Raw genomic sequence first — 14,987 nt, forward strand, 5'->3', positions numbered from 1 at the left:
GTATTGGATATACCTCTGGCTTAAGCATTTTTAATTCATCCTAGAGTAAATTGTCACTGAGTAGTTCATTCTATCTGTCTGTCTATCTGTACATTTCTGTCTACTGATCTCTCTATCTATCATCTATCTAGCTAGTATTGATACCTCTCTGGCACTGATGATATTACCTAGTTTGGGTAATGAAATGTCTGCAAAAAAACAACAACAACCAAGCTCAGAGAGCAACAAGGACCCCTTTTTGTCTGTCTGTCTGTTTATTGTGGCTCAGTGGTTAGAATGCGATATTGCAGGCTAATTGTGTCAACTGCCAGCAGTTCAATTCTCACCGGCTCAAGGTTGACTCTGCCTTCCATCCTTCTGAGGTCGGTAAAATGAGGACCCAGATTGTTAAGGGGCAATATGCTGACTCTGTAAACCAGAGGTCCCCAATCTTTTGGGCGCCAGGGAGAAAGGTTTTTCCACGGACAGGAGAGTGCATGGTTTTGTGTGCTGCCTGCATCCCATGGATGGGGCTTTGCTTGTTTGCGCAGGCTGGTTCCTAGCATGCCACAGCCCAGTACTGGTCCATGGACTGGGGGTTGGGGACCCCTGCTATAAACCACTTAGGGCTGTAAAACACTATGAAGCAGTATATAAGTCTAGGCCAGGGGTGTCAAACTCGCAACATCACGTGACGTGTTGCGACATATTGCAACTTTTTTTCCATTGCCAGCAATGGGGTGGGTGCAGTTTCGGCATGACGCATCTGGCCTGTGGGCTGGCAGTTTGACACCCCTGGTCTAGGCACATTGCTATTGCTATCTATCCATCATCTATCCATCCCTATTATCATCTATCTATCTATCTATCTATCTATCTATCTATCTATCTATCTATCTATCTATCTATCTATCTATCTATCTATCTACAAAGTCATTCAATAGACGTGAGCACCAGGGAATAAATAATTTAATAATAATAATTTAAAGATAAAAGTTCTTAAGAATATTAAAAACCTTTAAAATACATAGAAATCAATAAAAGTGCCTAGCTTTCATCGGCATCCGCCGACATCTTCAGGGCTTAGAATGCTGGTCAATGGGAAAGCCCTTTATAGGTTTAATTAGGGCGTGTGCACGACTCTATCTATCTATCTATCTATCTATCTATCTATCTATCTATCTATCTATCTATCTATCTATCATCTTCTACTAGGAGATTGTGGGGAAGCTAGGAAATAAATAGAGAGGAAAGCAAAGAGACAGAAGAAACAGAGAGCCACTTGATAGCTTTAGCTCATAAACAGCAACTTGGTCCACGTGATAAGAAACCTGGGAAGAAAGATTTCAGATCTATCAAAGAGATTCCACCTGAACAAACTCATTATAAATAAGAGTTGGAAATTGTTCTTGCAGTTTCCAGGTTTTTGTATTTATCCCCAGACTAGCATGAAAGTTGGTCTTCAAGTTATCATCAACCTCATCATTTAGAAGGGTACAGGCTAGGCATACACATATGCTTAGCTCAAACATAATTTGCTAATACATAAAAGCTTAGCGCTGGCTAGAATTGAAAACTGGAGTGCAGAGAAAAATATGCTTAAAAAGTCAAACTGTTTCTGGCATAATTATCTCTAAAGGAGGCAGAGGCATAAAGAGGGAAACTGTGGGTAAAATAATGCAAACAATTACTGAGTCTTAAAACTGGAAATAAACAGTTTTCCATTGTCTTGTAAGGTACTGTAGGTAAGAGAAAAGATGGACTATTATGTAGCACCGCTGTTTTCAATCAAATCCTTTCAAACCCATGTGTGTAGACCGGGTTTGACTTTTAAAAGAATTACCACCATTTTGTTACAAAGAAAACAAATCAGCTCCACAATTTTTAGAGTCCTCAGTTATTCTTGTGCTACTTAGAAAATCCTTTCACAGGAAGCCTAGAATGAGAAAACAAAGGCACACACTTGACTGCAGTTTAATCGTAGCAACCATTTTCATGCATTTTCATATGCAAACTTATGAAACTGAACACTGAAGAAGGAAAAAATATTATCTGAAACAAACTAAGCTTTGGGTGAAGCCTTATTTACAAAGTCAACACAGGACGTAGACCTTGTGGAAATGGTAATTTTTACAAGAAATATTCCAGTGATTTTAAATACTTATTGATTTGTTTGCATTGGCAAAAGACTCCTGCATCTGACATGGGCAACCTTATGAATCTAATAAATAATTTTGTATTTTTATATAAAGATTATACCTATATATCTACCCATACACACACACATACACATACACACACAAACACACACACAGAGAGAGGAGGGGTCATTCTTTGTATGAAACTAATAATACATATTTAGTTATTTAGTCTTTGTTGTTTACCTATAATCTTTTCTGTGGGAAGGTTTATCTGAAACCCCTTTGAAATAAGTATAACTTTAAGTATAACGTAAACAACTTTGTGGATGTTTTAATTGTTTTATAATCTTTGAATTGTAAAACAACCCAGACTCACTTGGTTGAGTTGAGCATATAGAAATTGAATGAATGGATGAATGAAATTGTTGCAAGAGGAAAACTTTTCTACAATGTTATATATTTTTAAGCTATGAAATAATAAAATATGGCAGCATTCCATTGTATTTAATGTGATAAATGCTCTTCTGATTAGTGAAAAAAAATCTCTTGTAAAAGTAAGAGACCATCTTTTCTTTTTCTTTTAGTCCTGACCTATGTTGCCAGGGTGGTGTGTGAAACTTATGGGCTGCCAGAGCATAAACACTAAGAGCAATTAATTCACAGAAACAATGTTGAAGTATTATGTACATCTTCGTGCCCAGGTTTTTATGCTCAAGTATTTCCTGCTATATCAATGATGGCGAACCTTTTAGAGACCAAGTGGCCCAAAACTGCCCCGCCCACCCCCACTCCGCCCTGCCCACTGGGCCACCCACCACCTCCATGGCCCGCCACAGATCGCCCAGGCAGCCCAGCAGCACCATGGTGGCCACGCCCTCCGCCTGTGCCCTGCAGCAGCATCTGCAAGGGCAGAGTCTTGTCTCCGTTGCCCGGCTACCATGTCCTTGGCTGTGCTGCTTCATGTGGGCCACGCCCGGGGGTGACTCTCCTCTGGGGGGGCTACTGGTGAGGAGGGGGCTGTGGGAGGAGGCAGGGTTGGAGCAACGGTGCGTGTGCCCACAGAGAGGGCTCCGAGTGCCGCCTCTGGCACGCGTGCCATAGGTTCGCCACCACTGTGCTATATATTCCTATGAACGTCACTTCCAGCTTCCTTTGTGTTGTCATGTTTATCAGAGGGTTCCAATTTCAGTAACTAGCAACAGGGAGAAAGAAGGAAAAATAGCAGACCCCCCCCCCATATTGAATTATGGAATACGAAGACAGGTTCCCCATTTTTCCACCATGGTGTGTTGTTTTTGTATCTACCAATCGTTTATATTTGTAAACCATGGAAGAGAGAGAAAAAAGGTTCTGTTGGATAAATTGAAAACTCTTCCTCTCCAGGAACTACTGGGAGGGGGGGGGAAGTGTGGATTTTTGTTATTCATTTTTGCTGTGTTTGTAGACTGAATATTTAAGTGTGTCGAGCTATGCTTACATATCTAAACTCCCGAATTGCTATTTTCAGCATTTTGCTCTATATAAAGATTGTCCCATTTTATCAGACAGATAGCAAAGGCATCAGTGATATGTTAAAATAATGCTGCACGTATTCATCCAGAGAGATAAAGGTTGGATTTGTAAGAATATTGTTACTATCTAAGCATCACCATTTATACCACTAATACTCAGAAAATAAATAACATTGTCCTGGCGATGGAATGCTAATACTCCATTGAACTAGCAATTTAAAGCAAATTGTAGCCAGCAGTTTCTTCAGAGGCCTAACATAATGATCATCTTAGCTTTTCTAGAAATAATACAGTTGCCACTTCTTATCGACCCGCTCAAATCTCTACTTTAAAGGACTAATGAAACTATTTCTGATTGACACACTTCCTTAGCTATTTTCAAACTGCTTTTATGTTTGAATTGTTGCTGTTCAGCTTTGGATCATTCTAAACTAATTTTGTAGTAGTTGTTAATTATTGAGTGCAGTACACCTCAGTGGCAAATATATTCAGAATTTTGTGACTTCTTTAAAAAACAAACAAACCTCTGATTAACATGTTTGATTGGCCTGTGACTGACAGCAATCTACTCTGGACATTTGTTGATGGAAGAAGAAAATGGGGAATAAAATCAAATTGCCATATTTTCTCCAAAAATCGTTAAAACATTTCTTGGAATGGGAAAGAAAGCCCAAACAGAATTTACCTTATTCTCCTTTTTCCACGTTCTGTTCCTGACGTTGCTTCCTTAAATAGAATAGAAGAATAGAATAGAATTCTTTATTGGCCGAGTGTGATTGGGCACACAAGGAATTTGTCTCCGGTGCAGAAGCTCTCAGTGTACAGACAAGTAACAAGTGATAATTCATGATTATAATCATAAAAAACATTCATCATAAATCATAAGATACAACACTCAGTGAATCCATTCCCTCACTACATTGCATCAAAACATGTGTGGACTTCAACTCCCAGAATCCCGCAGCCACCATTGGTGGACTTAAACTCCCAGAATTCCATAGTCAGGCCCCAAACCAGGGACCATTCTTCCAAGCTGAGTTCTTTATTGCTTCACGCTTATAGACAAAATCTTGCCAGATTGAGGACTCTACTATCTGCATTTACAACATATTCTGGGAACTATTAGAAAGGGGCTGTCTTCACCCTCTTTCTCTCACACATAATATCTGGGCTAAGTTACCTCTTGCTCCTCTGGAACGGACCCCACCCCACCCCGAGAATCAATCTCCTTGCTACATTTCTTCACATTAAGGAAGCCTAAATAAAACCTTTTGATCTAGGAATCATTGATCAAAATCTTATCTCACATTTTCCTGCTGTGGTAGGGAAGCCACCAACATTGCAAGCACATCATCAACCTGGCCAAATTGTCGATGATTTAATTATGCTCCGTTGAATAAACCACATGGCTGGGTTATGGCTTACTGTGACTTTGGAACCCTATTAACTACGACAATGTCTGTTTCTATGGTACATTCTGAGAGTTTCTGACTGAACACCTATCAAAGAAAATAACCAGTTCTTAATTTTCATTATATTAACAGCGCCTCAATTTTTAAATCCATTCTCATGAAGCCATCATTACAACAAATTTATTCCACATGGAATAAATATACTGCTCAAAAAAATAAAGGGAACGCAAACTCCTTCAGTTCCATGTTAAAATGTTCCCTTTATTTTTTTTGAGCAGTATACTATTTGTTCAATATGTTCACTTCTGTATACTTGTGTAAAGTTAACAGTAAAGTTCTATGCATCTGCATTATGTATGTTAATATATGGAACTGTATCCTACAAAGACTAAGTAACTATGCACAATAACGTAGAATCATTCCCCCGGAACAGCCATTATTAATTGAATATCTTTCTAAATAAATGTTTTAGGATTGTAATATAAAGCATCTAATACTTTGAAATGTTGAGATTTACTCTCCAAGAGAATATGAATTAAAATGCATTTTTGCAGTTTTTGAACTATCCTGTGAAGCATAAGGAAATATACACAATTAATAAAATATGTCATAACATGGTAGAAGTTAAGAACTTTTAAATCTCTTTAATTACAGGGAAACAGGTAAAAAGCAAAGATTTGTGTTTTTCAACACATTGATATCCACAGGTTTAAACTCTTTTTCATGAGCTGTGAAAGCAAATCCATATATTAAAATATGTAAATATTGGCTTTTCAATACCCCAATTCACTCTTTCAGTGTGTAAATGGATTGTGTTGGTTTCAAAAATGTAAAGTTAATTGTTGAAAATATAGATTAAATCTTTAGGCAATATTAACTTGTTCACACACATGGAAACACCTCCACTGGGTAAATAACTAATCAAATAGCTGCAGTTAATATTCTATTACATGTATTTCATACTCTTAAGTTCCCAGTAATTTCCTGCCCAAATTGTTGATGAGAACTTCCCCTTACTTTTATCAATGTTAGTAACATCTTGTGATCTCTCAATAGATAATGAGTCTACTTTTAATATTGCTTTAATTAACATTGTCACCATTACATAATAACATTGTCATTATTATGAGCTATCATCTCATAACAATTGAATCCAAAAGAAAATCTAGCTAGCCCCGTTTATAAGGCTATTCTAGATTTTAATACCTCTTTGATACATCTTGATATCAACATGTAAACAAGCCAGAAAACCTTGAACATAATGTATATACCACTAAAACTCTTGTTTCTATCATTTTAATTAGGAAAAACAGTGCATAATAGGGCAACAATTTTTGAACAAATGTACATAGAATAGAATAGAATAGAATAGAATAGAATAGAATAGAATAGAATAGAATAGAATAGAATAGAATAGAATAGAATAGAATATATGCAGTGGAGTGGAATGGAATGGAATAGCATAGCATAGCATAGCATAGCATAGCATAGCATAGCATAGCATAGCATAGCATAGCATAGCATAGCATAGAATAGAATAGAATAGAATAGAATAGAATAGAATAGAATAGAATAGAGATCAGCGGAGGAGCCGAAAAGAGCCAGCAACATGAGCACTACTAGTCAGCTGATATAAAGCTAGTTTGCTTCTTGCAGTACAGCAAGGATAGAATGAACTAGCAATTAGGTTGTCAGGATTGCACACTGTCTAACATTTGTAGATTTCCCTGATATTGTATGCCATATACTAAAATAAATAAAGAGCTTGACTGCTAAAGTCTCATAATTTTTTTACCATTTCTTGAAACTTGGAATTATTTTTACATGGAGGAGATTACACTTGAGCTATCAAATATGAGGTTGCCTAGTGTCTGAAGGCTGTTCATCACTGGCCAGAAGGTAACTCCAAGGATCTGTCTCTTCCTGTGTATGCATCAGGAGTTTTATAAACTGTAACACAGCCGTCTGAAAATTTATTGAACGAAAGAGGCTACAGAATGTGAAATATGCATTTGGCCTAATGCCAGTTAAACAGATTTGTCAAAATCTAATTTAAAAAGAAAATAGTGAAAGGCATACTCAGATTGCATAGGCTGCAGCTTATGTTTATTAAAAAATGCATAATGAATGGGGAAGAGTGTGTTTTATACTTTAAAAAATGCAATCAGAAACAGATTTCTCTGGTAGTAAGCTCTATTGAGTGGAATTAAATTAACTATTAAGGGAACATGTCTAGGAATGTGCAGTTAATCTCATCTCGTAGCATTCTCTCTATCTATGGGAAACCCATTTGAACTGTGCAATGTATTTCCAGCACCACGGACAGCAAACTGGACCTAATGACATCATCATTTAAATGCTGTGCTTATGAACTTGCATCTGCCTATCTGATTTGCATACCTAAGTCACAGCATTTGCACAATGAGGTTATTACACAAATTATATTGGGTCTATGACAATTCGCCACAGCCAACTCACCATGGCCAGCTCATCCACCAGGACAACTCACCCACAGGACAACTCACTGGGGGACAAGAGTTACACTAATATAAAAGAAATGGTGGAATAGAATCATTAAATAAAGGATGCAAAAGGAGGGAAAGAAGGAAATGTGAATGGCCATTTTTTTTTAAAAAAAAATTAGAATTTATTTTAAATAATTAAATAGAATCATTAAATTGTCCCGCGGTGAGTTGTTGCCCCAGTCGGCTGCCAGAGAGGCAAAAGCCAGCAAAGGTGATAAATGGGGCTGCCTGGTGGCAGGGTCAATCCACGATGGCCGTGTGGAGCCTGCTGGCTCGGATGGGGCAGGCAGTGCCTGCAAAAGTTGAGGTAGGACTCTCTATTAATGATAAGTCCAATAAGCCAGCTAGTCTGACAGGAAAAAATTTTTTAAAGAAGATTTATAAGAACCAGAATTAATCTTTCTGCTCCAAGAGCTTAAAAACGCGTCAGTAGAGCTGAAGACTAAGTCTAAAACTGGGGTGCAGATGGCACAGTAGAGACGTGTCTACACTTCAGACTTAGTCTATTGGAGCAGGAAGATTAAGACAACCCATTTGTGGATTCTCCATCCAATCATGCTGGAGAATCATTAAATTGTCCCGCGGTGAGTTGTTGCATGATATGTTGGCCATGGTGAGTGTCCAGTGGTGAGTTGACCGTGGTGAGTTGGTCATAATGAGTTGTCCAGTGGTGAGTTGGCCATGGTGAGTTGACCGTGGTGAGTTGGCCATGGTGAGTTGGCCGGAGCGAGTTGGCTATGGCAAGTTGTCCCATTCTGCAGTTCATTGTTGGCCCTTTCTGCAAATGCCCCCAGTATTTGTTCTGCCTTCCTCAATCTGCAAGTGAATCTGGGTTTCTCCAACTTAGCCCTTTGTCTTCTTTACCTAGGCATTTCCTGTTTAAACATGGATCTGGGTCTTCCGCTATCTTCAGCGCTGCCAGTCAGAACTATCCTCTGACTTCTAATACAGTTTACTCACCACCTCCCAGACCACTTCCTAGAACGACGTTTTCGCGACCGGCTTTCGCTTTTAACAAGCCTTATAGATGTTGCAACTGGAAGTGCACCGCCTTGAGTGCTACAGCAATCACAGTCACACTGGCATTGTTGCTGGCTTATGTTATTGGTAAGTCCTGTTTTGCTTTATTGCACCTCTCCTTCCCACTCCTGTTGCTGAGATTTGGAGGAAGAATTAGGTGTTTAGCTCATTGTTCAGAAGCAAATCTTATCAATAATCGATAATTCGGTTGCGATGTTTTTCTTGCATTTATTGTTCCTTTTGCTTTAACGAGTGTTCCAGAGCTGTTTGTGTACTGATATAAATGTTATGTCCATAATGGTATGTGGCCTTAGGACAGAGGTCCCCAACCTTTTGGGCACCAGGGACCAGTTCCCTGGAGAGATGTTTTTCCACGACCGGAGGAAGCATGGTTTTGTGTGCTGCCTACATTCCATGGATGAGGCTTTGCTTGTTTGTGCAGACCGGTTGCTGGCATGCTGTGACCCGGTACCGGTCCACGGCCCAGGGTTTGGGGACCCCTGCCTTAGGAGACAGGTCAAAGAGATACAGCCAGTGGGATGGTCATATAAAAGTCAATTTAACCCACATCAGGAATCTGGACAGAGCAAAAAGCTCAGAGGACACCCTCCCTAGTTTCTTGGGATGTATAGGGGACAAGGGGAAAGAAGCAAGAAGTCCTCAACTTACAACAGTTCATTTAGTGACCATTCAAATTTACAATGGCACTGAAAAAAGTGACTTATGACTATTTTTCACACTTACGACCGGGATAGCATCCCCATGGTCACGTGATTTACCTTTGGATGCTTGACAACTGGTTCATACTTATGACGGTTGCGGTGTCCTGGGATCATGTGATCCCTTTTTGCAACCTTCTGACAAGCAAAGACGATGGGAAATCCAGATTCACTTAACAACTGTGTTACTAATTTAACAACTTCAATGATTCATTTAACAGATGTGACAAGAGAAGTAAATTCGAGCAAAACTCAACAACATAAATTTTGGGCTCAATTGGGGTTGTAGGTTGAGGACTACCTGTACTTGCAGACTGGCAAGATCAACGTTAACTTTGTGAGGTAGGCCAGAGAAAAGACACAGCTGAATGAGCTAATTATACTTTATGTAAAGCTGTAAGGTTACAATAACAAAATCTTGTAAGTTAGAACAGACATTTCCCCCCATCTCTTTTACAGGAAGATTCCAGAATCTGTGTTTGATTATAAATTGTTTAACATTCAATAACCTAGTAGATATTTTTTTTAAAAAAAAAGGATAGGGTCTACAACCAAGGACCAATCAATAAAACAAATACAAGGGCAGGGAAAAGCAATGATCTAAACATATGTCAGGTCAAATATAGGCTTTTACGTTGCAATTAGCATTACTGTTCTTTCTGCATTTTATTGACCGATCTTACACTGACTCCAAGAACCTTTGTAGGAAGTATGAGTTTACACTAACAAGTAAGTAAAATCAATTCAAAATGTACTCTCTTTATGCAGAGAGTACACAAGCTGCCTTCAAGAGTTCACATATATGTGATACATCTACATATACTCTTAAGAGTCTTCTCAACACCACAGTTCAAGAAAAGAGTATTCACTCTCAGTTCTGTTAGAAAGGGAATTGTGGGTGTTGAAGAAGACTCTTGGGAGCCCCTTGGACTGCAAGGAGATCAAATCAGTCAATCCTAAATCCTAAAGGAACTCATTCAACCCTGCTGGTCCTTTGGAAGGACAGATATTGAAGCCAGGAGAAGAGAAGGCTCATTGGAAAAGACCCTGATGTTGGGAAAGACTGAAGGCAAAAATAGAAGGGGATGGCAGAGGATGAGATGGTTAGATAGTGTCATCAACACAGGGTGCATGAATTTGGGCAAGCTCAGGGAGACAGTGGAGGACAGGGGGAGGGGCTGGTATGCTATGGCCATGGGATCATGAATAGTCAGACATGACTTAGCCACTGAATAACAACAGCAATACTTGTCTTGACAATCTTCACAAAGAGATGGGAAGGCCTACAGCTATAGAAATCAATTTATACAGTGCTGAATCCTAAACATTTACCAAGAATGGTGGTGAGAACAAGAAAGGGAAGAGAGGGCTGAAGGATGTTCACTCATCCTCATTCCATTTGGTTGAAAAGGCCAAATGCACATAGATTGTCTGAAGAATAATCAATTCCCTTGATCATTTTTAATGAGTAGCCCTTCAACTGGATGCTACAAATAGCTGTCGCCTTACAGGGCAAGGTTCCAATTAAGGTCCAATTTACTAAAATACTTTGGGCACCATAAAGAAACTATGGCCAACTTTTTAATGGTTTCAGAAATCTCTAGGTAGCAAAAGATTTTCTTGCAAAAAAAAAAAGGCAATACAGAACTTGGCAGACACCAAACAAGCGACTTTTTTTTTAAAATAAGAAAGTCTTTTCAATCTGCCAATTATTTCCTGTATGTTTCTCACTATTTTAATTAGACTCCCATTGTGGCTGTTATTAATAGCGTCAGTATTATCTTTATCTTGGTTCATATACTTTAAAAGAAACTAGCCAAGATTTTGTAGTTTTTAATATTAAATCTTTCGCTTCCACCATCCAGAGAACAAATCCTCATTAACACAACTTGCAGCATTACAGTTGAAATGGGGAGGATGAAAAAGGGAGTTGTGCTGTGTGAGGCATGTACTGTCACCACACCAAAGAGTTTGTTTATCTAACTTTGATATACTTAACATTGATCCATTACTGTGTTTTCTTACACAGTTTTAGGTCAGTCTTTTAAGAGGTTGATCTCAAAATCAGCTGATAGGTTTGGAAAATAAAAAGGGTGCTATTTTGTCTACGTGACATTATGAGGCTATTTATTTTATTGAATAAATTTATATCCTGTTCCGATTCAACAGATTGATTTGGGAGGGAATGTCACATAAACCAAGCAATGAAAGCAGAACAAATAACTATATAGTGAAATTGTCCCTGGAAAGTACCCCAAGCCCCAATTGCTGGGTGGAAAAGGAATCATCACTGCTTTAATTCATTCTTTAGAAATTAAGGGTGACAATGAAACTAAAGAAGGTTATTTTCAGGTGCAAAACATTAAGAGAATTTATTGCTTGTGCCTATACACAAGAACCTAGTCAGCTAATGAGCAGCACTAAATTGGCACTAAATAAGGGTCAACAGACTTCAAGGGGGACTGGACTTAGATTGCTTGCAGCGGTGCAGTGATTCTAGGCTGAGTGTCCTCTTGACTCCTCCCCCAGGCTCTCCCTCTTCTAAATGAACTGCTCTTCATTACATGACAACAGGTAGTAACCATGGAGAAGGAGGGCACCTCAGGATTATGCAGGCAGGATTTGATCCAGCCAAAAATCTTCTCAGTTCTATTTACATTGTCAAAGTTGCCTCCCTCTTGATTACAAGTTTGTGGATGATGTTCATTGAAGGTACAACAGGGGGAAATGGTGAACCCTCCTATAATAATAATAATTTTAAAAAACCCTTTGTCCTCTCCCCTCAACTATAGGCAGGCTCTTAAAAGTATTTAAGAAGCTTCAAGTGTCAGAATTAAGGGAAAAACCCATACATGAGATGTCTGCATATATTTTACAAATGGGTCTCTTGTTCAATTGAATTGCAGGGATGAATGAAGAGTAGACAGTTAAATCCTGACATTCACAGAGGGGGATATTTTTCTTTTGTTAGGCAGAGCAAAAGCCAAAATTGTATATCAGTGATTAAAGTTGAATACGTAAGGATCAGTCAAAATGTGGCATATAATCCTTACATAGCCTTACATATAATTTTAGTCCATTTGAATCCCATAACTGAGGATGGATTTCTTCAGCTGAAACCAAACTTTTTATCCAAACTCTTCATGAAAGGGAAAAGGGAAGGGGGAAAAAAAGAAGAAAAAAAGGCAATTTGACATCTTCACAGGCTTCCTTGTTCTGTTTGGTTAACACCTCATTTGATTAGAATGTTTGATCTAATCTGACGTTACTTCTCTATACTTTAAATCCTTTTCATGCGTCTGTCTTGTAGGCGAAAGAAATTTATCTCTTCTTTTGTGGAAATCTTTTAAATGATTTCTCTCTCTGAATTTAACACCATCTTAAAAATCTGCCTTGGCTCAGAGCATCAGTGCCCAGCTAGATAAGGGAAATGCCATCTTCCAAAGCTTTTGGTTAATCAAATATATCTGAACCGGTCGATCAGTTGATCTTGAATGACTGATCAGTTAGGTGCGTTAACGTGCATTATGTAGATTAACATAATCAAAGTTTGCAAATGAAAAAAGGGCTTCCTTTTCTCGATTCTTTTTTTATGCCTGACCAATGGTGCTTTCCCTAAGATGGTACCTCTTTGGACTCTTTAAGTTTAAATATTTGTATTAAAAAATAATATTAGAGCTGAAAACCTTTTCTTCTGTTGACAGGCGGAAGCTTCTCGTAATATTTGTGACTTTGAAGTCGTAACAAACAGGGTTGTAATGCAAAATGGAAAGGGCTGGGATTTGGGGGGAGAGGTACTTTTATATTATTCTATATTACCCTAATTTATTTTTATTTATTATGATTACATTTGTATGCCACCCACCCTATATTATTATTATTATTTATTTTTATTTATTATTAAATTTATATGCCAGCCATCTTGTTATTTGGGGTGACCCTAGACATGAGTTTGTGGCTTACGGTACAGGTTATGACAGCAGGAAATCATGGCAAAAGTTTTCTACAGCTGTAATCAAAGAGGGCTCAAAATGGACTCAGATTTCCTACCCATGAAATAGGACAGCCAGTGTGGTCTAGTGGTGAAGCTGCTAGACTAGGAGTTGGGAGACGTGAGTTCTAATATTCAACCATGGAAGATCCCTGGATGGCTTTGGATCAGACACTGTCAGGTGTAAGAAATCAGGAACAAGTTTATTCCATGCTATCTCTAAACAAGAATTTGAACTGCTAACTATCAAAGCAAATTGGCGGTAGATAAGAGTCAAGAGAATTCAAGGAGGGCTGGACTTAGAACTCTTGTTGGCACGAAGGGAGACTAATGACACGCTTGACCCCTCCTTCGGGCTCAGCCTGGTCATCTCCTACAACTTCCTCTCAATCCAAGAGCCAGTATGATGTCATGTTGAAGGTACTAGAATAGGAATAGGGAGATCCTGGTTCTGGACCCCACTTAGCCATGGAGGCTTCATGAGGGACTTCTCTCTCCATCCAGTATTCCTAGAAGATGAAGTTCAGGGAAAATAACAACAGGGACTTGTCTATATGCTGCCTTGGGTTCTACCTGGAAAGGTGAGGTACAAATTTAACAAATAAATAAAGGCAGCAATTCTTTCATATTGGGGAGCAATCCTGATGGAATCCATGGAAATTGACTTCAGAACAAAGTGGCATATCCAATCAGATTTAAGGATCAGGAAAGAAAAGAGAGAGAAAGAAAAGAATGAAAGCAAAAAAACATAGCTGCTATCATTAAATACCTCTTAAGTATATATCATTAATCCTTGTCCTTTGTATTTCTTTCTTTCTTTTTCTTTTTCTTTTTCTTTTTCTTTTTCTTTTTCTTTTTCTTTTTCTTTTTCTTTTTCTTTTTCTTTCTCCTCCTCCTCCTCAATTCTTTCCCACCATTTGAACTTTTAGGACCTCATCCTAATTATATTTCCTAAAGTTATGGGAAATTTAACTTTAGACTGACCAAACCAATCCATGAAAACAAAACAACCCAACCCAGATTTGTAAACACTTCATTCTGGTTGTGTTTCCTTTATTTACCTGAAGGAGAAGCCATCTGGGGTTGATAAATATATATCGTAGAAGCTGTTGTTATTCAGTTTAGAGATCCACCCCAGGGAGTCCCTTGTGTTTCAGCCAAGCGTTATATTTCGTTATATTTCGTTCTCTGCCAAACTTTTCAAAGTAGAAGTTGACAGGCTGTGCCGACACAGAAGGTAGATAAGAATAAATTCAATTTCATCATTGGCTTTGTAGCAGATGTTGGGTTAATCCAGTTTATGAAATGTAATCTGTAAAAACATGCAAGCATCCATTCAAAACTAAAATCCTTTTCAACCAACCCTTTCCCCAAGTATATCGCTCACAATGTAAGAGAAATAACCTATTACCTAGACATGATAAGGGAGGGAATGATTAAAATAGAGAGGATGCCAGCTAGCACCACTTTTCTTAAATTGTCAAGATGTAGTGCTGTCAATTCCAACTGCATTCCTCTATCATGTTAAAGGCAACACAAAATAAAATAAAAGGTAGCATGGAAATCTAGCATCTAATTTCATTATTTCAGTAGTGAAGAAATTACTGAAAAAAACTTGGGCCTGGTTTTGGTTTATTTTATTTTATTTTATTATTTTATTTTATTTATTTTATTATTTTATTTTATTTT

The 14,987-nt window shown here is 38.2% G+C and overlaps 1 protein-coding gene across 1 annotated transcript in view; it reads left to right on the top strand.

Annotated features, from left to right (window-relative positions):
* Positions 1-14,987, top strand: part of TENM1 (teneurin transmembrane protein 1) — a 238,034-nt gene that overhangs the window by 101,425 nt on the left and 121,622 nt on the right. Inside the window, exon 4 of the mRNA XM_015817351.1 lies at positions 8,437-8,675. Coding sequence (XP_015672837.1) covers positions 8,437-8,675 — 239 coding nt within the window. The remainder of the gene's footprint in view (positions 1-8,436; positions 8,676-14,987) is intronic.

Source organism: Protobothrops mucrosquamatus, unplaced genomic scaffold (genome assembly GCF_001527695.2).
Source record: "Protobothrops mucrosquamatus isolate PMUCROS unplaced genomic scaffold, P.Mucros_1.0 scaffold578, whole genome shotgun sequence".
In the NCBI taxonomy this organism is placed as follows: domain Eukaryota; kingdom Metazoa; phylum Chordata; class Lepidosauria; order Squamata; family Viperidae; genus Protobothrops; species Protobothrops mucrosquamatus.